We start from the raw sequence: 22,535 nt of genomic DNA, 5'->3' as shown, positions 1-22,535 counted from the left end.
ACGGCGCATGCGCGCGCAGCAGTCAGGAGGAGGCGGGGCGGGGCGGGGGAGGGGCGGTTTATTTGGGGGGGGGGGGTTGGGGGGGGGTCAGCTGCGGGGCTCCGCCATCGCCTCCATCAGGCGGCCGCTGCTGGTCACGGCCGTGGTCAGGAAGATGAAGCGGCACCCTGCGGGACAAGGGACACGGGGACAGGGCACGGGGCTCAGCGCACAGCCCCCAGCCCCGCGCCGTGCCCCCACCCCCCCGTACCTCTGTCCCGGCCCAGGAAGCGCAGCGCCGCCATCTCGGAGCAGGTGCAGCCGCCCAGGAACACGGCCAGCACCGTGCGGCCCCCGGCCCGGCCCGGCCCCGCCTCGGCACCGCCACCTGCAACGCACGGAGACAGCGGGGTCCCGGCCCCCCCCCCCCTCACAGCCCCCCAGCCCCTGCCCTACCTGCCTCCGAGAACTCGGGGCCGCCCAGCAGCCGCAGCACCTCCTCCAGGCCCTGCCAGCCCCTGCGCTCCAGCACCTGCCGAAGGGAGCGGATCACGGCCTGCACGCACCGGGGGGCACCGGGGGGCAGCGGGGGCCCGAGGCCGGGCTCCCCCCGGGGTGCTCGGTGCCCGCCCCCCGCCCCGGGCCCACCTGCTCGATGAGCTTGCAGCTCAGGGGGGTGTAGGCGCCGCTGAAGACGTAGGCCATGTCCCGGGGCACCTTCAGGTCGTACTCGCCGTCCAGACGGGGGATCTGCGGGGACGCGGTGCTTGCTGTGGGGCGGCAGAGCTGGCCCCGCATCATGCCCCATGCCACACACGGCACGGCCCTTGCAGCAGGGGTGAGGCGAGCCAGGCACCCAGCAGCAGCCCCAGGGTGTGACAGAGCCAGGGGGAGCAGAGCTCTGTGGCAGGCCAGGGCACAGGCCGGGCACAGCTCTCCGGCCAGCAGCGGGCAGCCCAGCAGCCCCCCGAGCACGTACCAAGCCCAGCTTCTTGCTTATGGCTCGGAAATTGCTCTTCCTGGCCAAGGAATTAAACGCGTCTGTGATCTTTCCTGGAAAAGAAGACAAAAGCAGCTCAGAGCCCCGGGACGTGGTGCAGCAGCTGCCAGCTGGGGCCCGGTGGCTGTGCAGGCACCAGGGTCTGGCAGAGAAGGGGCAGCAGAGGCAGCACCAGCCCCGGGACTGCCCCCAGCCCTGCCGTGGGCTGCCCTGCCCCGTGGCTCCCCATGGCTCTGGCTCTCACCCGCCGCTCGGTCTGTCACCAGCTTGCTGACCCTGCTCTCCACAGCCGTCAGGGTCTCCCCAGCTGCCTGCTCGGTCAGCAGCCCGATGCGCTTCAGGTTGTGGAAGGTCAGCAAGTGCTCGGGCCCGTAGCTCTGGGGAGGGGTCACTGGGATCAGCGCGGAGCCCCAGCTGCCAGCACACATGAGGCAGCAACGTGGCACCTCCGTGGGGACAGACAGGAGCCCCAGGAGGCTGCTTAGGGCACCCTGTGGGGCAGGCAGAGCCCCTGGCTCACACCAACCCCTGCAGGCAGCCAGCACATCCCCGGGGAGCACTGCAGCGTGGTGCCCTATGGCAAGCAGCAGGCAGGCAGCGATGCCCCGTCCTGTGCTCGCCCTGCGGGGGGCCCCCAGCAGGCTCACCTGCAGGTACTGGGTCTTTAGGGAGCGGTAGTCTTTGGGGTTGAGACCTGTGGGGACAGGGCACTGCTGTGAGCTGAGCCCGAGGCCCGTGGCACTGCCCCCAGTGCAGCCAGCCCCTCTCACCGTTCTCCGTGATGGACAGCAGGCACATGAGGCGCAGGCTCTCGATGGGGGACACCTGTGTGGGGACAGGCTGTGAGCGGGCTGCCAGCCCCTGCGTGTCCCCGGGCACGGCCTGCCCCGCGGCACGGCTCTCACCTGCCGGTCGATGTGCTCCTCGATGAAGCTGGTGCTCTCGCGGATGTCGAAACCCTCCAGCAGAGCTGTGCGGGGGCAGAGGCAGAGTCATTTCACCCATTCCCAGGGCTCTCACTGCCTGGCTGAGGTGGGGTCTCAGCTCAGCCTCCCTGCCTGAACCCCGTGGGGAGGGGAAGGCTTGTGATGCTGGGCTGCCTGCCCAGCCACGTGTCAGCCCTGCAAGGACGTGGCTTGACCCTGCTTAAGACCTCAACACCCACCCCAACACGAACAGTCTGTAAGGGGCACCCAGGCTGTGAGACAGCCCAGATGTGGGGCACTGGGGCTGGGGGAGCCGGGGGGTGATGACAGACACGGAACCATGCTCACAGTGCTCAGCCTTGATCATCTCCTGGAAGTCCTGCTTGGTTTTCTTTTTCATGATGGACTCGCAGGCACCAATATCTGCACAGCCAAGAGTTTTACGCTTTGGGGGTGTAACGGGCTCCATGTACAGCTCATCCCCCGAGCCCCACTGCAGAGCTCTGCATGCACCAACAGCCCCTGCTGCCTGCCCGCTGCTCAGACCCTTTGCCCCCCCCTCCCGCGGGCTGGCAACCCCCCCGCTGCCCCAGCACCTACGCAGGCTCAGCAGACGATGCTCCTGTTTCAGTCCCTTCAGTTCCTGGGAGACGAAGTTCTTCATCTGCTTGATGTCCATGCCACGGCGCCGCTGCAAAAGAGCATCGTGGCAGTGAGGCGGCTGCGGAGGGAGGCACCGGGGGTGCCCGCGCGGCCGGGTGGGACTCACGTCGTATTGTGCCTGCAGGTTGCGAGACTTCTGGCTCAGGAAGCCAAACACGCTGGAGAAGTGCTCGTTCCGGATCTGGCTGAAGACCTGCAGAGAGCACCGCAGCTCCTGCACACCCGACCCACCAATACCTGCACCCCAGGCCCAGCGGCTCCGTTCCCTGCTCAGCCCCCTCCCGGTGCCCCGCGCAGCGCCAGCGTGACCCACTGCCACCACGGCACGTGGGCAGGACTCACTTTGTCCTGGGCATTGAGCAGCACCTTAACGCTCTTGTCCGAGGAGGTGACTTCTGGCCCAAAATCCACGCTGCCTGCAGAGAAGGATGAAGAGTAGTGGAGTCACAGACTGGATCACAGACCGACAGAACGGCCCCACGTCACCCCGCTGCTGCCCTGCGACCTACCGCACTTGATGCGGAAGGTGTCGTCCACCAGCCCCTCGTACACCATCTGGGAGCACAGCGCCGTGACGTAGTCCGTGTCTGCAATGAGATCCGGCCGCTGTCCGGCTGCCTCCTGCCCTGTGTGCGTGGGCAGCCCCCAGCGCTCCCCCTGCCAGGCCCTGGCTGCAGCCTGCCACAGCCCCCACCTCTGTCTATGAGGAAGATGTTCCCGATCTCCGGATTCCTGCCCTGGCTGTCGCTCTCACTCTCCTCCTCCAGGTCCCGCCACAGCTCATAGCACATCTGCAAGAGGAAAAGCACGCCAGTGCCTGTGGCAGAGCTGCGCCCTGCTCCTGCTGAGGGCTGGTGCCAACGCAGCCTCCCCGGGGCACACGGCAGGCACCTCTGGCCAGGGCAGCGTGAGCCCTGCGGCTGCACCCACCTTGGCGCACCTCCCGATCCCGTAGGCCCTGCTGAACGGCCCGTACAGGGAGTTCAGCAACTGCAGGGCTCGAGCAACCGAGTTGATCCAGCGGTGATCTCCCTCCTGCAGGGAGCACGGGAGCATCGGGGAGGGGCTCTGGGCAGGCCAGGTTGGAAAAGGCTGAGTGCATCGGGAGCTGGGCTGGGGCTGGGGGAGCCGTGGGCTCGGCCCCACTCCACACGCAGGGGAACACGCCAGGTGCCCAGAGCCACCCAGGGAGGGCTGGAGGGGGCAGCACAGGGGAGCTGTGTGCCGAGAGGTGGAGGCACTGCAGCCCACCTGAGCAGCTCCCCAGGCAAAATCCACCCCAGGACAATAGAGTCCTGCAGCAAGGGGCTGAGAGGGACACCACGCATTGACTCCCCACACAAAGATCTTTTGTCCTAGGCCCAAGAGGTGAGTGCAGGGAAGGCTGCCGTCCTGCAGGGCAGCATCCTGGCAGGATCGTCCTACTGACCAAGAAGTAGTCGCGAAAGAACTCGGGCAGCTCCATGCTGATGATGTCCTCATCCAGGGGGAGCAGGTAGAAGGACCACTCATCGCAGGTGACATCTGAGCGCGGGACAGGGAAAGGCAGCAGTCACCAGCCCCCCGCAGGAACAGCCCCAGGAGGCCCGGCAGCCCCACGCACAGAGGGGGAGAACAGAGAGACGGGGCCTTCCCAGGGGAATCACTCCCTTCTTCCCCCGAGGCAGGGACAAGGCCATCTCTCTCCCTGAGCACAAGGCAGAGGCGCTGATGCCGTGCCGTGCACACCCCGCCTGCAGCAGGCAGCCTCGCGTGGCCCTGCGGCTGCTGCCCCGGCTCCAGGCCCTGCCAGCCTGGGGTGCCCGCAGCGGGGTTCCCTTGGGGTGCTGCGGTGTCAGAGCCGCCACCAGCCAGCCCCCGGGGCAGGGGGGTGGCTGCAGGCAGCACGGTCCCACTCACCGCCGAAGACTCCCTCTTCCTCCAGCACCATCTCACAGGCATAGAACTGCAAGGCAGGAGGAGGCCCTCAGCCAGGCGAGCTGCCAGCGGCACACAGGGCGCTCTCCTTCCCGGACACCCCCCCCCCCCATCTGCTTTAGTGAGACATTTCTGGGGGGAAAGCAGGGGGCTGGACAGGCACAGCGTGACAGGGTGCTGGTGGAAGAAACAGCAGCCACTGACCTTCTGGGGGCTGAAGATGATCTTGTACTTGCGGCTCCGGCCTGACATCTTGTCAGCGTTGACAATATCTGCAGACAGAGCGCTTGCAGCCCCCACGGACAGAGACCACCCACCGCCCCCACCGGGCACAATGCCCCTGTAGGACAAGCTCCGGGGTCCTGCTCCTCACTGGACCCGAAAGACCTCAGGCAGGAATCAAAACCCTGGGAGCGGGGCCAGCTGACAGCCCGGCAAGGGCAGCCTGCGGGGCTGGAAGGGCCTGCGGGAGCTGGCCCGGTACCGGTGCGCACAGCCCCGGCTGCAGCCCGCGCAGTGTGGGATGCGCCACGTGCCCCTCACCATCACTGCTGACCCTCCTGGGGAGGCCCCACGGCAGCCCCCAGCTCAGCACAGAGCGGGGGGCACCCCCTGCCAGCAGGTGGCCGATGGCTGCCCACCAGGCTCCCTGCACTCACCGGCGATGTACTTCATCGTCTTCACCCGCGGCCGGACGAGGAAGCAGAGCCTGAGCGGAGGAACAGGGGCGTGAGAGCCGTGGGTGCACGGCCCTGCCTGCCCCGGCCCCATTCCCTGCGGCAGCTCCGCACTGAGGCCCGAGCGGGCCCGGGGAGGCAAACCCCAAGCTGGCGAGCGGACGGGGCACCGGCCCCCCTCCGCCTCTCGGTGCCGCTCTGCCCGGGGCAGGGGCCGCACTCACTGGTCGCTGGTGCTGAGTGCGGGCCGGCTCTCCACCTTGTACAGCTTGTCCACCTCGTGCTGCTGCAGGGCGAGGCGCGGGGCTGTCAGCGGGGAGCTGTCAGCGGCACCCCCGCACCCGGCCGCCCGCCCCGCGGTACCTTCAGGATGGAGACGTTGGCGATGCGGTCCAGGGGGCTCATCAGGTCGGCCTCGATGAAAAGGTCCTTCCTCCCGGGGAGCTGCACGATGGCAGGAGCGGGGTGGGCGCTGCCTGGGGCTGCACTGGGCCCCAGCCTCGGCCGTGCCCGCCCGGGACGGCGCCATGCCCCCACTGCCAGCTCCACCACCCCCCGGTCCCGGTCCTGGTCCGTGTCTTGGTCCCAGTGCCAGCCCCGCTGCCTCCCAGTCCCGGCACCCGCCGCCCCCCGGTCTTTGCCCTGATCCCGCTGCCCTCCTGGTACCGGTCCCGCTCCCACCGCCACCCCCCGGTCCCGGTCCCGGTCCCGGTGCGGCCGGACCTGCTCCAGCAGGTAGATGAGCTGGTCCCGCGCCAGGCGCTTCAGGATGCCGAAGTCGGGCGGCTCGGGCACATCGTGGCGGGTGGCCGAGGCCATGGCGGGGCCGGCGCCAGCCCCGGACCGGACCCCGCCGCCCGGAGCCCCCCTCCCGGAGCGGAAGCGGCTGTGGGCACGGCGGCCCCGAGCCGTTTATGGCCGCCCCGTTTCAGGGCTCCTCCGGGCCGCGCTCCCCCAGCAGCCGCCCCAGCGCCGCCCCCAGCGGCGGGCACGGCCCCGGCAGCGCGCGCTGCTCCGACCCGGCACCGGATCCGCCGCTTCCGCCGCCCCGGCCCGGCCCCGACCCCGAGCACCCCGCGGGCACCCAGCCCGTCCCGGTGCCGGTCCCGAGCCGTGGCCCAGCCGCAGCAGCTGGGCGCGGGGCAGCCCCGTGCCGGCCCTCAGCTCCTGCCCCCCCCCCCGCCAGCTCGGGCAGCGCCGTGGCCGCGTCCCCCCCCCCCCCCCCGTGGAGCCGCCTCCGGCAGCGGCGCCGCCCCGGAGCCCACGGGAAATGCGCAGAGAGAGCGGGCGGAGCCGGGCCCCGTTCAACCGTTTATTGCGAGCCGGGGCCCCAGGCGCGGGGCAGGCGGTACAGCAGCGTGCCGTCGGGGGCGCGCACCTCCAGCCCGCCCTGCGGAGCCGGGCCCGGGGCCGGCGGGGAGGCGGCGGCGCGCAGCGCTCGGGCGTCCTGGCGCAGGCGGCGGTGCGGCGGGGGGCAGCCCCGGCCCCGCAGCACCCTGCGCACCACGTCGGGGCTGACACCGAAGCCCCGGGCCAGGCGCTGCAGCGGCCACTCCTCGGGCAGCTCCCGCCGCAGGAACCTGCGGGCACGGGCACGGTCACCGGCAGCCGCCCCCCCCCCGGTCCCGTCCCGTCCCGTCCCGCCCCGTCCCTCCCGGCGCTCACCGCATCTGCTCCATGGCCTGCCAGCTCAGCGTGCGCTCGGGGGCTCCGCGCCCCTCGCCCAGCTCCCGCCGCAGCCGCTGCAGCCGCGCCGCTGCTCGCCGCCTCCGCGCCCTGCGGGGAGAGACGTGAGCGGTCCCCGCGGCCCCGGTCCCGGCCCCAGCCCGGCCCCGGCCCCGCCGCCCCGCACCTCTCGGCCTCCTCCAGCGCCGCGTCCGGCGGCTCCGGGTCCCCGGGCCACGCCGCCGCCGCCGCCCGCCGCGGGGCCCCGGCCAGGAGCGCGGCCGCCCGCAGCCCGCGCCGCAGCAGCGCCGCCATGGCCCGAGCGGGAGGGGCGGCCCCGGGGGGGGGGGGGGCGGCGCGGCGGTGCCGGGGGCCGGGGGCTCGGTGCCGGCCCTGCCCGGGTCAGGGCCGTGCGGGGCGGGCAGCGGGAGCCGGGCCGGGCATCCTCAGCCGGCTGCTGCGCAGCTCGGAGGGGGCAGGAATCGCCTCTGCCCCTCACCGGTCACTGATGTGAGCAGAACCAAAGCAGGGTAAGGCGTACTCACAGCCTGCAGCCTTGTTTCTGGCTCCAGGGAGCTGCTGGGCGCTCAGCGGCAGTGCCCTGGTTTTGGGGCAGGGCTGGGTCACCCCTGGCGTCTGTGCAGCCTGGCTCCGCGGGCAGCCCCCGTCCCGCGGCTGGAGGCTGTGCTGCGCCTTGGGCTGCTCACGGCAGGGGATGCTCTGGCCTCGAACCGAGAGGGTGCACACGGCGGCAGGGGCAGAGCCCTGGCCGGCTGGCGGCTGGGCCCTGGCACTGGGCTTGTGCGTGAACGAGTGCCCCAAGGGCCGGACGGCACCTCCCAGGAGCGAGAGGGGGATGAGAGTCACCAGGCTGCAGGCCTTCTGTCCCTGGAGTGCGTCCCAGAGAAACTGCGACTGGAAGGAAAGAAAGCAGCCGCAGCTTAGCTCTGGAGGCCTTGGCAAGAGGCAGGAAGGAAAAATCTTCCCCAGTCACCTACAGGTGCTCACTAAAGCGTCTTGTTGCACTCCCTCCCCAAGTTCAGCATGCTCACAGTCTCAGATTCAAATTATCTAAGGGGTCAGTGCAGCTGCCCGTCTGATCTGCCTGCAGCAGTGCTCAGGCTCCCAGACTCTGCCCATAACATTGCTCTGAGCTGGAGTGGGATTTGCGGAAAGAAATGCCAGAGCTGGCTGGGGAGACTTCAGTGATGAAGGATCTGACCCAGCCCCAAATAATGCTTTGCTGCTGGAAAAGTGTGTCCAGAGTTTAGACAGCTAGCACCAGTAGCCTGCTTTGGGAATTGGCTTGGTAGCCAGGACTCAGCTTGAGACAATCAAACAGATCTGCTTTAAGGCTAGGTCCATCCCCAGGTTCCCCTGGTGCAATCCTCTGCTGGGCACCCGGAGATAATCCAGGACGTGACCGCAGCAAAGCCAAGGGTTCACGCTATAGCACGCTCTTGCAGAGCGAGGATGACTGTGAAGGGGGAGCCCTGCACCGAGGGCTGAGCTCTGTGGTGTTTCCAGCACGGGCACTAACAGCATCAGAACACGTGTACTGGACTCATCACCTTCCCTAGGAGGGGGCTTGTGTAATGCAGAGGGCAAATAATTTAGGGAGAGGCATTGTCTGCAGTGCAGAATACACTGAAAGACTTTTTTTTAGACATTTCCACGCTTCCCTTCAGTCCCTCTTTGTTCTGTTTACTTCATCGGGCTCCTAGTGGTTTAATGCTCCTAGCATGTTAGTGTCCCTAGCTTGTAAGAACTCCTTCCTAGGAGTTCATCTTATTTAGTCAGGAGATTCATGTTACGGCCCTGAAGGAGCAGCCCAGGCTGTGCTGCATGTTGGGGACAGCAGTGTCCGCAAGGCACTATGACCACAGCCTGTTCTTTGGAATAGCAACGAGCAACATCTTCTGGGGAAAGGTGCCCGGGGGCTCTGTGCAGGTGACTGGCATGGCCCCCATGCACCCACTTGGAAAGAGACAAAGTCACAGAACTATAGGAAAACCCAAGGACCCAGACACTACGTTGGATCTCATTTAACTGAGCCACACCAAAGACACTCAGTGCCCACGATTCACTCCTCACGATCCTCCCGGGAATGACTTGTCTCTTATGTTGGCCTTGCAGGACGGACCTGGGCAATCTTCAGTTACCTGGATCTTGGAGGTAACAGGAGAGGATCTCTGGGTGTCAGTCGACCTATCAGTTGTGGGGAGCAGCCGGGAGAGCTGATTCGTGATGCCCAGGCCTCGGATGAGGTTCTTGCGCTTCCGAAGAGCATTCACTCTTTTCTTCTCCTCATCCTCCACAATATCCTGGGGTTGCATGGAGTCATACTGCACTTGCTATATCTCAGGAAAGAAACACACAAGTTACAGCAAAGGTGAAGCCGTAGTAATGGGCAAGGGAGACAAAGCCACAGATTGCTCCGAGCCCTAAAAGAGTTTCAGACTTTGGGGTGGAGTGGGATGGAGATCCCAGTGGGAGGCGCTGCAAGGTAGGACAACACTGGTGCTTACAAGTGCCTCCCAGCACAAGTTCTCAACCCTCTGGACTTCACGGAGGGGAGTTCCAGCCTTGTACTTTTGTTCCTCAGGAGACACGCGCCCACGGCTCTGTTCCAAGAGCCCTGCTAGTGCCTTTGAGAGACCCATGGGTGAGCACTGACTAGAACAAAGTACCTTTTTATCCTGCGTCTCGGTGCTTCTGGAGGTGAGGTGGGTTATAGAAGCTGTGGTTTTGTTGGGGATCTGGGGTTTGTCCATGGCTAACTCTCCCTGCAGCTCTTCTTTCCTCTCTTTTTTCTTCTTCCTGGTAACAGCCTCTAACTTGTCTTTCTTCATGCGGATTTCCTCCAGTTGCTGCCTGCCATAGAAGAACTGCCTTGATCACTGGTTCCATAACAGCAAAACACTGCAAAGACTTCAACCTGAGGACATTTTGCTGTAGTCAGGAGTTCTGTAGTGAATAGATCATAATGGAAATGTGCTAAGAAGTGGGAGAGGAGTGCTGCTAAGAGAGAGACTACTGTACTCCACTGCTGTAAGAAATGCCCATGAATTAGGCTGGGACTGCCAGCAGGGTGGGAAGGGTGGAGGACGCTTTCAGTATGTGTCTCCAGAGTCTCAAAGTCAGTGGAATATTGCATTTGCCTCTCAGAGGTACGCACTAAAGAGGCTGCTTTGCCATGGCAACAGCACATGCAGACTCTCCTCCTTCCAGCTCTCCCCAGCTTACTTACAGCTGGTAACCAACAGGAGTCACTCCCAAGAAGGGATCAGAAGCGAGTGGTCTCTGTTCCGCCCCTGTGTAATGTGAGGGGTGGGTTTTCTGCGGGAGCAATGTACCTGGCACACTCCTCTCGTGCTTTGGATGATACCGTTTCCTGGAAGAGAGAGCTGCTCTGCTTGAAAAATGGCTCGTACTTGTCTGTTCCACACGCTGGGTAGATGCGCCGGTAGCTGCCCAGGTGCGAGTTCTCGTACTCCTCTGCCTGGGACAGCCACGCTGCCTGGTTGCTCTCTAACTCCTCGCGTCTGCAAACCAGGAGAAAGCACAGGCAGGCAGGGAGCTGCGATGGGAGACTCCATTATTTTTACTGCCCAAGAGACAAAGGGCCTGGCTAGCTTTGTCCCCGTCTTTCCCCATCTGGGAGCCCGTTTCGCACAGAGTCACTGCAGGGAACCAGCACAACCCACACTTCTTCATCCTCTACAAGCAGAATGCTGGTGAGGTATTTTCAGGTGCCTCCCCTGCTCCAGGCTCACAACCTGCCCCTCAGCCTTTTCAACCCAATTAATAGGGCAGTTCAGTCACAATGTGCCTGTACAAGGAATGCCTGCTACTCCGCATTGGGCTGGGAGATCTTCACGCCAGCAGGGAGCTTGGGGCAGCCGAGGGACATGCCGTGTGCAGGGCTGACACGCTCAGCTTCTCCAGCCTGTAGTTACCCCGGGTCTCATTGAAATGGGAGCTGGAGGGAGTTCCTGCCTTGCCCTGTGTGGCAGGAAAAGCCCGGGCAGCAGGCTCATCTCCAATGGCCTCGGGCAGCCATGTGGATTCATGATCATGAAAGGACACGCAGACAAAGAAGGGTGGGAAAACCCTCAGCCCTGGGAAAGGAGCCCTGCTCTGGAGAAGGGCCCTGTGGCCCGGGGTGCTCCCAGCCCCTGCAGCAGTGCTGCAGTCTGTCCTGTGAGCGTCACTGTAAGCCCGGGCATGCTGGCACGGTCTGACGGCAACACAAGGACGTGAGGAGCAGGCACAGCTCCATGGGGAAGGTTGTAAGGCCAGAGGCCAGAGCACGGGGAGCCTCAGATCTCCTCGCACCCGGGGACCGGTCCTGGCTCTTCCCATCCACGGTGCAGATGGCTTGGGGGATCTCTTCTCAGAGGCCCTGTGGTGCCCCAGCCCCTGGAAGCTTCATTGTCACATCCTGGCTCTCCTCACCAGGGGCCTGCAGCACCGTGCAGAAGAGCAATACCTGGATACCCGGGGAGCCTGATGGCTCTGGAGCAGCCGTTCCTTTGCCCGCTGTCTGTCTTCTTCCAGCACTTTCCTCTTGTTACAGGCATGCACGTTTATTAAGTTGATGGTGTCGCAGAGAAGAGCATCCTTCACCTCACGGTCCAGGCGAGTGTCCGTGGTGAAGCTGGGAGAGTGGTTCACCTGCCAAAACAAGCAGCTGGTCGAACCTGGCAACTCCCAGCAGCAGGACACCAACTCCCAGACCGTGCTGCCAGCTGCAGGCTTGCTGGCCCCAGCCTGCCTCCCTGTACACTTTCCATCAACCATCGAATATCCTGAGCTGGAAGGGACCCACCAGGATCGAGCCCAACTGATGCTCTCCCCTGTAACAGCGACAGAAAGCGGGAGGCTGCCCGCAGTGTCTGGTCCTGTCCCTCTGCCCCTTCTGCAGTGTGATGCTCATCCCCACCGCAGGCCGTTCAGCTCCTATACCCCACAGGACTGCAAGAGCAGGGCAGCTATCATAAATTCAGGATGCTGCTACAGATCAAGGAGCTCTAAGACTCAGGAAACTCCCTGTTGTTAGAGAGGGTGTACAGGGAGCAGGTTCTTAGATCTGGTGAATTGAGGTTGCTTAGCCTGCAGCAGGTTGCTTGGCCACTTGTCTTCTCAGACTGTTTAATGTTGTGAGCGAGGTGGCCCAGTTTAGTCAAAGAAGTTCTGTTCATCCCACCACCCCTTCTTCTGGAGCTTTCCCCAGACAAGCAAGCTCTCAGCTGTCTGCTGCTTCAACGCAGCAGGAGACTTTTCCTCACCTCTAGCAGCCAAGGTTTCAGGTTTCTGTCTAGCAAAATATCAAAACCCAGTATCTCGAAGCAGGCACAGCTAGTAGTGTGGTTAGGAAAGCAGCTTTGGTAATTGTGCTTCACCACAGGGTAAGCTGAAATAAGAGTCTTTATAATAATATCTTCAATATCTTCCCAGAGTTTTGTTGTGTTGTAGCTGTTAGCCATCATCCAAGCATTCAGGGTAGAGAGTTTCCTGTGTGGGGGACAGGAGATGGTAAGAGCTCAGCTGTGGTACCATGTTTCTCCCAAGAAAGATGGAAGTAAACCAATGTCCCCAACACAGCTTTCCTGCAGGGTGTGCACCAGGCATCGTGGTACCTGAACGAGACAATACCTCTTACTGCCCATCGTGTCATCCTGGATGAAGTTTGCATTACGTTTGTTGATAGCATAATTGGTCAAATGCATGCAGATATCACCCTGAGAGAGGAACCGCAAGAGACCTTTCATTAACTCTCAGCTGCAGTGTAAACAGAAACAACAGCCCCATTAGCACTAACCTAGCCGCCAGCCTCACCCACCCCTGCCTCCTCTCTCTCCGTGTCAGTGGCTTGCAGCAAGGAGTGAATTATGCTGGTGATCCATTCTCTAGACAGAAGTTAGAGCAAACAGAGCTCTACCTGCTCCCTACCACTGTCCTGTCTCTTGGGGGAGAGCATGGGAGTAAGCCCCACAGATGCCATTCCAGTTGCGGCCCCACCAGAAAACAAGGGACTCCTCAGGGCAGAAGCTGCAGCATGATTTTGCAGATTCTTCCTCTTCTTTTATTCATCCAAAGCAAAAGACCTCTCCAATACATAAATGTACTGGAGAGAGGGAGGGAGTACAAATACGCAGCTCTGGGAGAAGTGGGCACATAGTCAGAAACCCAGGGTGTCTCACACCAGCCCGTGGCCAGAACGCAGCAATCCAACACTAGAGTCTGTCTTCCTCTGGGATTTTATAGGATATGGACCCCTACCTAGAGATGGGCATGGGTATGGTCTACAGCTTTCTTTCCCTGTTCTCCTTCCTGTCTTTCCTAGGCTGTTCCACTACCACCAGGTAATTCTCAGGTCCCTCTTCTACGTGAAGCACAGGCAGACACAGAAAGGTGCAGACCTGAGAATGCCCACAGAGGCAAGAAGCAGTAGCAGTGTTGCCCAGAGATGTTGTGGAGTCTCCATCTGTGCGAGATTTCAACACCTAATTGGGTGAAACTCAGAGAAACCAGATCTGAATTTATTGTTGACCCAGTTTAGAGCAGAATGTGGGACTCAAGAACATCCAACGTTCCTCCAAATCTGAACACCTCTCAGATTCTGTGATAATGCCAGTAAACAGCCCAGACGTGGGACCTGGGAGTAGATCTGCTTCAGACACTCCCAAAATAACTTCTGTGGGGAGGAGATGCAGAGGGAGGGGAGAAGAGGAAAGAAAGAAAGCTGAGTCCCATAAAATGCACCAGTACCCGCCTTATCGGGTTCTGGAATGCCCCTAGGACAAACTAGGGTCTAAAAACTATAGATACTATGTGAGTTTTTTGTAAACCTCCCTTTTTTACCAGGTTTCTCCTGCTGGGATCGATGTACCTCATGGTGGCAAACCGGGCCAGACCCTCCTTGTAGACAAAAATCCTCAGCGGGTCACAAGATGTGACCAGCACATAGATACGCATGTCAAATTTAAAGCCATCAATAAGGAAAGGCTGTGAGAAAAAAGGCAGGAGCAAGCATGAGATAAAGGAACATTGCTAGGCGTGCCGCGGATTCCTGGAGGTCAGCTGCTCTGCGTGCACTGCTGGTGCCACTTCCTGGCAGCTCAGCAGCGAGGAGAAGGGCGAGCTTTTGCTTTGCTGCACTGCAGCCACACCGGTGCCCGTGGCAGATTCAGGAGACATGGGGCAAAGGACACAGGGAGGAGGCAGGGAGCTGGAAGAGCTAAGAAGTTGCAATCCTCCACCTGTATTTCAAGACGATCTCCATTACCTTAGAGATATACTGCTGGCAGATCATGTGCTCTCCGTGTTTGATCTCCTCTGCATTACGTGTTATGAAGATGCCTCTCCCCTGGCAGCCACTGTCTGGCTTGCAGATGAACGTTCTGTTTTTCCTCCTGCGCCTGTAGGCCTGGAAGTCTCCGTAGCTGTACAACGGAGGGGTGACTGTTACAAGCTGCAGAAAGAGAGCCCCTCACCTCTCTGATAACATTTGGATATTCACACTATGGCGCTGTGGGGCTGAGCTCACGTATCATGCTACATGGCTGATCTTCAAGAGCAGCTCCACTGGGAGCACGATGCCTTGAAGCGTCAGGCCCACACGGCAGTTAATTATTTTGCTCTTGAGGGAGGAACCCAGTCTCTATACCGGGCACCACATTTAAGGGAAATGGGGAGGCAAACAGGACAAATCCCAGAAAACAGTGCCAAGAACAATCAGAGTCCAGGAAACGCAACCTGGAAAGGCAGACTGAGAGAACTAGGTCAGTCTTCCCCAGAAAGGAGAGGACTGAGAGGACCTGTACCAACAGCCTTCCTGGACCTGGTCCTATTAGCAAAACCCAGCAAACCACTGGGCCAGTGCCTACAGGAGAAGTACTAAAGTGCTGATATTTCAGCAAAGGTGCTTTAGGTCAGATATTAAGAAAACCATCATAAACGTGAGGAGAGTTCAGCTGCAGAACGTATCTCGGAAGCCCTACTTTACGTCTTTCAGGAAATGCCACGAATAAAATCTGTCTGAAAACGGGTATCTTATCTCCTTACACCACCCAAACTTACGAGTGCTCTTTGGCATCCTTCAGCTACACTTCTGTGATTGTTTGCCTGTGTATTATCAGCGAGGCCGGGCCTTCTGCCCCAAACTTCGAATAACATGATGATGGTTTACATATAACTGTACCCGTATTTTGTTTAGCATGACGACCTGCACTCTCAGTATCCTCTGCCATGACACAGCATGCTTCTCTGTTACCTCTCCTGTTCCCAGTGAGCTGATGATCCTCAGAAGCACAGGTATTACGCTTCCCACCTAGCCCAGTGCCCTTTGTCCTTCAGGGTGGGTCCCTCTTCTGAGATTTAGCCCTTTGGCCTGCAACCTGCCAAGCAGCAAGGCGTGTGTTGTAGCAGGTGCTACTCCACAGCCTATTTCAGTCTAATCAGGATTAAAGATGTGTGAAACTAGAAATGGGTCTCGGTGCCCTGTTCAGATCCAGGGAAGGTTACGAAGGCGCAGGCCAAGACACGAAATCTCAGAGAGGCCCCCCACGTCCAAGCCCTATCTGTCAAGCATAGACCTTCCCACTTCCTATTTCACACCCCCGTTCTCTGCTGCAGTAATGTGTATCACTCACTCAGCTGGCAGGCACCAAGTACGGGGAAAAATATTGTACTCCTTGGGGAAGAGTCTGAGCATGCGGTTAAGGTTGCGAGCCAACAAGTTCTTACGGCAGATCTCTATCATGCCAGGAAAATGGTTGATTTTCTGAAAGAGGTGCAGAAGAAAAAGAGAATCATCACTGATAGTCCTTGAGACCCAGAGACAGCCAGTGTATGAAGAAAGAAGCAGCAGAACGGGAAGCCAGGCGAGCAGTTGCCTTGAACGTCTGCCCAAGGATAAGATTACACTAGAACCGCTTTATCTGAACTTCACCAGTGTGATTTATCTGCTCGTTCCATCTCAGCCCTGAAGCTCTCCCTTCCTAAAATATTGCATCTTGTGGAAGGGAGCAGTTTGTCCAGAAGAACCATTTATTTCACCCTACATTAAAGAGGCTGGCAACTTTCCAGTTCGTGCTACTGACTGAACTGTTGCTGAGGGCACCAAATCAGAGACACAACAGAAGCAGTGGCTGCTGAACCTGCGCGCTCTGGGACCAACACCGATAAGGAGGGCGCACGGGTGCTTGTTTAGACACTTCTGGTTTGTTCTGCAACGCTTTGTTCCGCTAACCCTCTCTCACCCTCCTTTCCTGAGCTCTTCCTGCTGGGTGCCCTTTACACGGGGGTGTTTACCTGAAACCGTTTCATTTCCATGACACGCTCCAGAGAGACCGAGCAGTCCGTCCAGTACAGCGTCCATTCTTCGTTTTCTCCCACTTCTTTCAGCCCGCAGCACCGTGCAGCACGTCGCACTGTACCAAAGAAAGCGTGTGACAAGGCGCCAGCAGAGGATGTAAATGCCCGGGACTGTTAAACCCCCAGACTAAACAGGAGCTAAACAAAGCTCTGCGGGCTGCACTGCCACCCGCACAGGTGACGAGGTCTCGGTGGGACCCTGCAGGAGGCACCGCAGCCACCAGCTGTACCACGCTAACTCACTACAGACCCTGACCGCAAGTACACTGGGGAACATCGTCCCTGTAAGCCCTCCCGCTGTGGGGTCCCAGAGCACCCCCTGGATTACAGCAGGCTTGCATCTGCCACGTGTTTGATGCCACACAGGCAGATATGAGTCTTCTGAGGACTGCCACACCACCTCCTGTGGGGATCCTCATCCACCTCCTGTCACCAAACCGCGCGTAGCCCTAGGAGGAACAGGCGCTGCCTGTCGCTCTGTGTAAAACAGTGCTCCTTGCACAGCCAGCCTTCAGCTGACCACAGCTAAAGGCTGTGACTTTCAGCAGTGCATATGTGGTTGCAGTGCAAGAGTAGTCATTAGCAAATTGACTAATAACATCTGTCCAATCGTTCCTTTAAGATACAGCTTGTGGCAGCCAAGAAGAGCAAGACGAGGAGCAGGAACCAGTTACCCAGAGCACGTCACTGGAGACGAATGGCAAGGAGATGTTGCAGGCACTGATCCAGCCTGTTCCACCACCCGCTTCAAGTTAAGCTGTTCACAGAGCTCGCTTCGTCTCCCCAAGCACGGGTACCAGTCCCGCTTTACGACTGCCCCCAGCCGAACCTGTCTCTCTGATCCAAGCAGAGGCCTGGCGAATGCAGGTGTATGGGGTGGTGAGAGCTTGCAGTGCTGCCTGATTTGGGTCTCTTTAAGCACTGAGCACCTTGGCCCAAAGTGCAGGATTTTTACAGGAGTTACAAACAATAAATGCATGAAACAAAAGCAACCATGCAGCAGAAATTCAACACCAGCACTCCTCGCTGGCCAACTGGGCATCCGAGGAGCTCGCTGCGGGTGGGTTTCATCCAAAGGGGCACTTGGCAGCGCCCCAACCTTACCGCGGTGCCCCGGCCTTACCGCTCTCGTACTTGCAGGTGGTCAGGTTGATGGACGGGACGCTGGAATTGAAAGAGAGCAAACAAGAGCTGCTCAGTGCGCGACCAGAGCCCGTCTGAGACTGGGTGGGCAGGAGGGGGCCGCTTCACCCGAATGTCACCCGAATGTCACCCGTGCCCCACGGAGCGTGTGGGCTCTGTGCAGGGACCAGCACGGCCCTGGGGGGCTGCGAGGTGACCTGGTCCCGACCACGGGGTGTTCCCAGGCGTCACGTCGGGGAGATTTGGTGGTCGCGGAGCTCCTGCTCCGTGCTGGAGGGGCCCCAGAGGCCTCACCGGGGCAGGGCCCAGCCGGCACCTCGCGTCCTGCCCTGCTGCGGGGGGCACACGGGCACCGCGCCCCGGGACAGACACCAGGACACGGGGCGTGAACCGACAGGCTTTATGTGCGCGGCCGCGGGCAGCACGGACGGACCGACGGACAGACGGACAGACGGACTGATGGACGGACCGACGGGTGGACAGACAGACGGACCGACGGACGGACAGACCGCCCCGCGCCGCCCCCTCCCGCCGCACTCGCCTGCGCTTCTTCCGCTTCCCCCGCGGCCCCGTGCCCGTGCCGGACGGGGGGGTCCCGGCGGCGCCGTGCCCGTGCCCGGTGCCGGTGCCGGGGGCCGGGGCCCGGCTCCCGCCCGCAGCCCCCGCGGCCGCGCCCCCCCCGCCCGCCTCCATGGCGCCGCTGCGGGGCCGCCGCCGTCTCCATGGCGACGCCCCCCCCCCCCCCCGCAACCATCGAGAGGCGGGCACGTGGGCGGGCGGTCACGTGTCCCGGGAGGGGTCACGTGTCCCGCGGCGTGCCGGGCAGCAGCTCCCGCAGCAGGCGGCGCAGCTCGGGCTCGGGCAGCAGCGGGCGGCGCAGGGCGCGCAGCGCCTCGGCCTCCGACAGCGCCGCGAAGGGGGCGGCGGCCGGCAGGGGCAGGTACCCGGCCAGCTCGCACAGCGCCACGGCCGGCACCGCCTCGTCGGGCCCCTCGGGCTCCTCGAAGCTCGGCCGCCGCGCCCACAGCAGCACCCGCAGCCCCGCGGCCGCCGCCCCCCCCGCCGGCGGCGCTCCCCGCGTGGCGAACACGTTGTAGGCCAGGCCCCGCGCCGCCAGCCCGGCCGCCAGCCCGCACACCGCCTCCGCCACGGCCCGCAGCTCGGCGCCCGCCGTGTAGAACAGCAGCGCGGGCGCCGGCACGTCCCGCAGCAGGGCCGGGCCCCCCTCGGGGAGCAGCGGCTCGGCGGGCGCCGACTCGACGCGCAGCGGGTGGGCCAGGTAGAAGGCGTGCAGGTGCAGGTGGTTGACGGAGGCCGAGGCGCCCAGGCTGTTGAAGCCCACGCGGAAGCCGGGCTGGGTGCTGAGCAGCACGGCCTCCAGCCCGAAGCGCAGCAGCTGCGGGGTGAGCGCCTGCGGCAGCCCCAGCGCCGGCTCGGGCAGCAGCAGGACGTGGCCGCGCTCCAGCGGGCTGACGTTGATGGCCACCAGCACGCGGTCCAGGGGCGGCGGGTCGCCCCCCGAGCGGCGCCGCAGGCGCAGCAGCACCTCCCCGGGCCGGATCCGCGTGAAGTTGAACTGCTGCGGGTCGAAGGGCTGCGTCAGGCTGCAGATGGCCTGCGGCGGCCGGCGCTGCGTGGCGCGCTGCGGGTTGAGCTGTGCCACCAGCCCCATGGCGCCGGGCAGCACGCGCGTGGGCAGCTCCTCGAGGCGGTAGCGGAACAGGCCCCGCGCCATGCGGTCCTGCCATGCGCCCAGCAGGGCCCGGTCGAAGCGGGACGGCGCGGTGCCGGGCCAGGAGACCCCCTGCAGCTCGAACTCGTCCTCCCCGTACACGAAGTCCTCGGGCTCGGGGATGTCCGGTGGCCCCGGCTGGTCCTTGCTGCACGGCCCCGGCTGCTCCCCGCTGCTCGCCGCCGCCATGCTCGGTGCCGCCGGGACCTGCTGGGGGAGAGGGGGGGGCGGCCGGGTGAGCGCCGCGGTGCCAGGGCCGGCCCCGTGCCCCGAGCTGCCCCCGGTGCCGGTGTCCCGGTGTCCCGGTGCCGGTCCCCCCGCCCCTTCCCCACGTGCCGCGCGGTACCGGAGGTGGGGCGGGGCGGGGCGGGGGGGGCGTTGCCATGGCAGCGGCAGTGACGTGGAGGCGGAAGCGGCACCGGCGGCATGGGGGGCGCGGGCAGCCTGCTGCACAGGGAGGCGCTGCGCGAGTACCAGGTGGGGGCGGCACCGGGGGTCACCGGGACCGGGGGAGGTTGAGACCGGGGGCACCGGGACCGGGGGGTGCAGGGGAGGGGGCCGAGGGGGCTCCGGGACCGGGGGGCGCAGGGGATGGGGCCGGGTTCGAGGCGGAGGGGACGGGACCGGGGGGTTCCGGGGACCCCGGGGGGAAGCCGGGGCCGGGCTCGGGTCCCCGCCGAGGGCCCGGGGCCGCCCGGTGGCGGAGCTGACGCGCGCTGTGCCCGCAGGAGCTGACCTTCCTGAGCAAGCAGGAGATCCTGCTGTGAGTGCCCGGGCCGAGGGGGGGCTCCGCTGCGGGAGGGGGGCTGCCCCGGGGCAGGGGGGGGGGGGGCGGCGAGGTTGGCCCGGGGCCGGGCAGAGCCGTTTCCCTGCCCGCGGGGTGCCGGCGGCTCGGTGCGAAGGTCGCTGGGTGCGGCCGCCCCGGGCACGGTGCCCGGTTAGAGCGGGGCCGCCCGGGGCACGCGGGGGACGGGCGGCGGGGCCGGGTCCTCGCCCCCCGGGGCCGGTGCCGGGAGCCGGTGCTGGCCCCGCGCTGCCCCCGGCCCGGGGGCTGCCCCCGCACAGAGCCGCTCTTGTTCTTGCCTCCTCAAGTGCCTACAAGAGGTTCAGTGAGCTGCTGCCAAAGGAGCAGAGGGACAATGCCTGCTCCCGGCGTGTTCCCAAGAGCCGCATCCTGACGCTGCCCGAGCTGCGGGTACGGAGCCTGGCGGCAGCGGGACCCCGCGCTGCTCCCCGGGGGGCTGCATCTGGGCAGGGCAGCGCTCACCCCTCGGGACCCCCGTGGTGCCCACGCTCAGTCCTTGCCGTGCTGCTCTGACTGACACTCGGGCAGCATATCGCCCACCCCATATCAGCTGTGCCCACAGTTGGATCCTTCGTCCCCATTGTGCCACTGGGCTGAGGGCCCTGCTGCCTGGGGTGGCACAGCTGCACTGTGCGCCATGGCCTGGTGGCAGCGTGGGGCTCCCCGGGTGTGCGGGGCAGTGCTCTGCGGGGCCTGGCACCTGTGGGAGCCTGCCCTGAGCCCCCCCATCTCGGCAGGCAAACCCCTTCCAGCACCGGATCTGCAGGGTCTTCTCCACCTCGGAGGAGGGGGACGACAGCATGTCCTTTGAAGACTTCCTCGACATGCTGAGTGTCTTCAGCGACTCCGCCACCCCGGATATCAAATCCCACTACGCTTTCCGCATCTTTGGTAACTCGAGGGGCAGACGCAGTGTTCTGGGATCCTCCCCCCGTGGCTGGGGACAGCCTGCGAGGGCCGGCAGGGCCCTCAGGGTGCCCACAGCAGCGGCAGCTTTAGGGACTCCCTGCGGGGACCATGCATTCGGCAGGGCGTGCGTAAGATGTGCAGTGCAGGGTCGCTGTGCCTGCAGGTCATCCAGGCCCCCCCTTCCCTAAGCATGAGTGCTTCTGACTCGAGGCACGGGGGCCCTGCCGAGATGTAACTTTCCTCTCCCCAAAGACTTTGACGAGGATGGGACTCTGTCCAGAAAGGACCTGGAGAAGCTGGTCAACTGCTTGACGGGGCAAGGCGAGGAGGTGTCTCTGAGCAACGCGGAGATGGAGCAGCTCATCCAGAACGTGAGGACCGTCAGGCTGGGCAGGGGTCGCTGCATGGTCCTGGCCACGCAGAGCTCACTGCTTTTCTCTCTCCCCTGCAGATCCTGGAGGAGTCAGACATCGACAAGGACGGCACCATCAACCTCTCTGAGTTCCAGCACGTTGTCTCCCGCTCCCCGGACTTTGTCAGGTACCGTGGCCTGCAGCGGTGCAGTCCCAGGGGGCTCTCTCTGGGGCTAGCCCACCCCGACTGCTGTGCTGGCTTTGGGGCAGAGCTCTCATGGGAACAAGCCTATCCCTCACGAGGTCTCCTGTAACAGTGAAGGGAACTTCATGCCATGATAACTCTGTAGAGGCCTCTGGCACAGGGTGATGTGTCCCTAGAGCACAGGCTGCTCGCACACCACCCGCTTGCAGCACCGTGAGGAGATGCAGAACTTGTCGTGTCTCTTGCAGCTCCTTCAAGATCGTCCTGTGAGAGCCCTGCAGCTCTCCAGCAGAACTGCTTCTCCAGCTACCACAGCTCTTCATGGTCTCAGACATTTCCTCTTCCAGTGAGCAGGGCGGCAGAGGGCCCTGCGCCTCACCAGCCTGGCAGTACCACAGTGCCTTAGGCAGGACTCTGCTCCTGCTCCCTTCCGATGCCCAGCAGGCGTCCGCAGGGCTCTGCAGCCGATGAGTGGTCCTGGGACGCTGCCTTCCACGGTCCCGGGCATGTCCACCAGACCAGGCAGCAGCTCTGCTGCCCCAGGATCAGATTTTAGCCCTTCATAAGCACAGCTCTGCGGTGGGTTGGGGCAGGCACAGAGGTGCTCCTGGCTGCGGCCACGCTGCACCAAGCACAGCCCCCCCACCGCCCACAGCACCAGTTTGTGCCTTCCACTGCTCTTCCTCGGGGCCTTCCTGCACAACAGGGATTCTTCTAAGAAACAATCCACCTCAGATGCAATGTCCCAGCAGCCATGCTGTCCTCGTGCCACTCCGGAGCTGCCCCTCGCTGCTTGGAGGGCTGGCCCCGGGGCAGCAGGAGCCGCAGCCGCACTCTGCCGCAGCATCAGCGCGCTCAGGGTCTGGGTTTCCTTTTCTTTTCCTCTCTGCCCCTCCTCGGGCTCGCATTCAGCTCAGCATGGTGCAAGGAGCGCCTGGCCTCTTCCTCTCTGTGCTCTGGAGAGGACAAATAAAGGGCTCTGGTTTCACCCTCTGCCTGGCCCTGCTGCTTTTGTCTCGCCCCAGGGGATGGAGGAGGGGGGGGCAGCCCCCGGCGCTGCAGGACCGCTGCCATGAGGGGTGCTGGGGACACGGCCTCCTGCCAGGCCCCTCTGCGTGTGCCAGCCGCAGCTCCCAGGGATGGGAACGGGTCCTGTGGGGGGCCAGGCGCTGCCGGGGAA

At 63.2% G+C, this 22,535-nt stretch overlaps 5 protein-coding genes across 9 annotated transcripts; 1 reads left to right on the top strand and 4 right to left on the bottom strand.

Annotated features, from left to right (window-relative positions):
- Nucleotides 1-5: 5 nt before the first annotated feature.
- VPS33B (VPS33B late endosome and lysosome associated) lies at nucleotides 6-6,305 on the bottom strand. Its single transcript, XM_082769466.1, has 23 exons — nucleotides 5,886-6,305; nucleotides 5,526-5,606; nucleotides 5,387-5,448; nucleotides 5,145-5,194; nucleotides 4,690-4,757; nucleotides 4,468-4,513; nucleotides 3,998-4,092; nucleotides 3,499-3,603; nucleotides 3,263-3,359; nucleotides 3,078-3,155; nucleotides 2,911-2,984; nucleotides 2,675-2,761; nucleotides 2,506-2,596; nucleotides 2,254-2,328; nucleotides 1,885-1,949; nucleotides 1,750-1,804; nucleotides 1,627-1,673; nucleotides 1,224-1,356; nucleotides 959-1,032; nucleotides 628-729; nucleotides 436-511; nucleotides 251-367; nucleotides 6-167 (listed from the first exon to the last, which is right to left on the bottom strand). Exons 1-23 carry the CDS (start codon nucleotides 5,979-5,981, stop codon nucleotides 88-90), a joined length of 1,854 nt encoding a protein of 617 aa, XP_082625592.1. The 5' UTR covers nucleotides 5,982-6,305; the 3' UTR covers nucleotides 6-87.
- Nucleotides 6,306-6,461: 156 nt separating this feature from the next.
- NGRN (neugrin, neurite outgrowth associated) lies at nucleotides 6,462-7,175 on the bottom strand. The gene is made up of 3 exons (XM_082768793.1): nucleotides 7,015-7,175; nucleotides 6,828-6,938; nucleotides 6,462-6,742 (listed from the first exon to the last, which is right to left on the bottom strand). The coding sequence occupies exons 1-3, from the start codon at nucleotides 7,140-7,142 to the stop codon at nucleotides 6,475-6,477; spliced, it is 507 nt and encodes a 168-aa protein (XP_082624919.1). The 5' UTR covers nucleotides 7,143-7,175; the 3' UTR covers nucleotides 6,462-6,474.
- A 44-nt stretch (nucleotides 7,176-7,219) lies between these two features.
- Nucleotides 7,220-17,375, bottom strand: TTLL13 (tubulin tyrosine ligase like 13). Of its 5 annotated transcripts, XM_082768789.1 has the most exons (12): nucleotides 17,332-17,375; nucleotides 16,883-17,062; nucleotides 16,146-16,264; nucleotides 15,485-15,615; nucleotides 14,119-14,275; nucleotides 12,486-12,571; nucleotides 12,119-12,344; nucleotides 11,320-11,504; nucleotides 10,184-10,372; nucleotides 9,518-9,701; nucleotides 8,990-9,181; nucleotides 7,221-7,742 (listed from the first exon to the last, which is right to left on the bottom strand). In XM_082768789.1, the coding sequence occupies exons 3-12, from the start codon at nucleotides 16,164-16,166 to the stop codon at nucleotides 7,323-7,325; spliced, it is 1,791 nt and encodes a 596-aa protein (XP_082624915.1). In that variant the 5' UTR covers nucleotides 16,167-16,264; nucleotides 16,883-17,062; nucleotides 17,332-17,375; the 3' UTR covers nucleotides 7,221-7,322. The 5 variants fall into 5 exon arrangements, with proteins under 5 accessions (XP_082624914.1, XP_082624915.1, XP_082624916.1 ...); XM_082768788.1 differs by lacking the exon at nucleotides 16,883-17,062 and having other exon boundaries at nucleotides 7,220-7,742; nucleotides 17,332-17,369; XM_082768790.1 differs by lacking the exon at nucleotides 17,332-17,375 and having other exon boundaries at nucleotides 16,883-17,133.
- Nucleotides 17,376-17,898: 523 nt separating this feature from the next.
- On the bottom strand, nucleotides 17,899-19,385 carry GDPGP1 (GDP-D-glucose phosphorylase 1). The gene has a single exon (XM_082769649.1). It carries the CDS (start codon nucleotides 19,270-19,272, stop codon nucleotides 18,151-18,153), a length of 1,122 nt encoding a protein of 373 aa, XP_082625775.1. The 5' UTR covers nucleotides 19,273-19,385; the 3' UTR covers nucleotides 17,899-18,150.
- An 80-nt stretch (nucleotides 19,386-19,465) lies between these two features.
- Nucleotides 19,466-22,343, top strand: CIB1 (calcium and integrin binding 1). Its single transcript, XM_082769591.1, has 7 exons — nucleotides 19,466-19,560; nucleotides 19,812-19,846; nucleotides 20,176-20,278; nucleotides 20,626-20,779; nucleotides 21,050-21,168; nucleotides 21,249-21,337; nucleotides 21,604-22,343. Exons 1-7 carry the CDS (start codon nucleotides 19,510-19,512, stop codon nucleotides 21,623-21,625), a joined length of 573 nt encoding a protein of 190 aa, XP_082625717.1. The 5' UTR covers nucleotides 19,466-19,509; the 3' UTR covers nucleotides 21,626-22,343.
- The last annotated feature ends 192 nt before the right edge of the window (nucleotides 22,344-22,535 follow it).

This window comes from Aythya marila (genome assembly GCF_965140915.1).
Source record: "Aythya marila genome assembly, chromosome: 11".
NCBI lineage: Eukaryota > Metazoa > Chordata > Aves > Anseriformes > Anatidae > Aythya > Aythya marila.
This window is presented reverse-complemented; position numbering and strand designations above follow the sequence as displayed.

Coding starts and splice junctions, on each gene's coding strand:
- VPS33B (XM_082769466.1), bottom strand. CDS start 5,981: ATGGCCTCGGCCACCCGCCACGATGTGCCCGAGCCGCCCGACTTCGGC. Junction 4,093..4,467: donor GGAAGAGGGAGTCTTCGGCG/GTGAGTGGGACC, acceptor TCCCGCGCTCAG/ATGTCACCTGCGATGAGTGG. Junction 512..627: donor GCTGCAAGCTCATCGAGCAG/GTGGGCCCGGGG, acceptor TCCCTTCGGCAG/GTGCTGGAGCGCAGGGGCTG.
- NGRN (XM_082768793.1), bottom strand. CDS start 7,142: ATGGCGGCGCTGCTGCGGCGCGGGCTGCGGGCGGCCGCGCTCCTGGCC. Junction 6,939..7,014: donor GCGCTGGAGGAGGCCGAGAG/GTGCGGGGCGGC, acceptor CTCTCCCCGCAG/GGCGCGGAGGCGGCGAGCAG. Junction 6,743..6,827: donor CAGGCCATGGAGCAGATGCG/GTGAGCGCCGGG, acceptor CCGTGCCCGCAG/GTTCCTGCGGCGGGAGCTGC.
- TTLL13 (XM_082768789.1), bottom strand. CDS start 16,166: ATGGAAATGAAACGGTTTCAG. Junction 14,276..15,484: donor ACTTGGTGCCTGCCAGCTGA/GTGAGTGATACA, acceptor TCCGTTGTACAG/CTACGGAGACTTCCAGGCCT. Junction 7,743..8,989: donor CTGTTACCTCCAAGATCCAG/GTAACTGAAGAT, acceptor CTTTCCTTCCAG/TCGCAGTTTCTCTGGGACGC.
- GDPGP1 (XM_082769649.1), bottom strand. CDS start 19,272: ATGGCGGCGGCGAGCAGCGGGGAGCAGCCGGGGCCGTGCAGCAAGGAC.
- CIB1 (XM_082769591.1), top strand. CDS start 19,510: ATGGGGGGCGCGGGCAGCCTGCTGCACAGGGAGGCGCTGCGCGAGTAC. Junction 20,780..21,049: donor CTACGCTTTCCGCATCTTTG/GTAACTCGAGGG, acceptor CTCTCCCCAAAG/ACTTTGACGAGGATGGGACT. Junction 21,338..21,603: donor CGCTCCCCGGACTTTGTCAG/GTACCGTGGCCT, acceptor TGTCTCTTGCAG/CTCCTTCAAGATCGTCCTGT.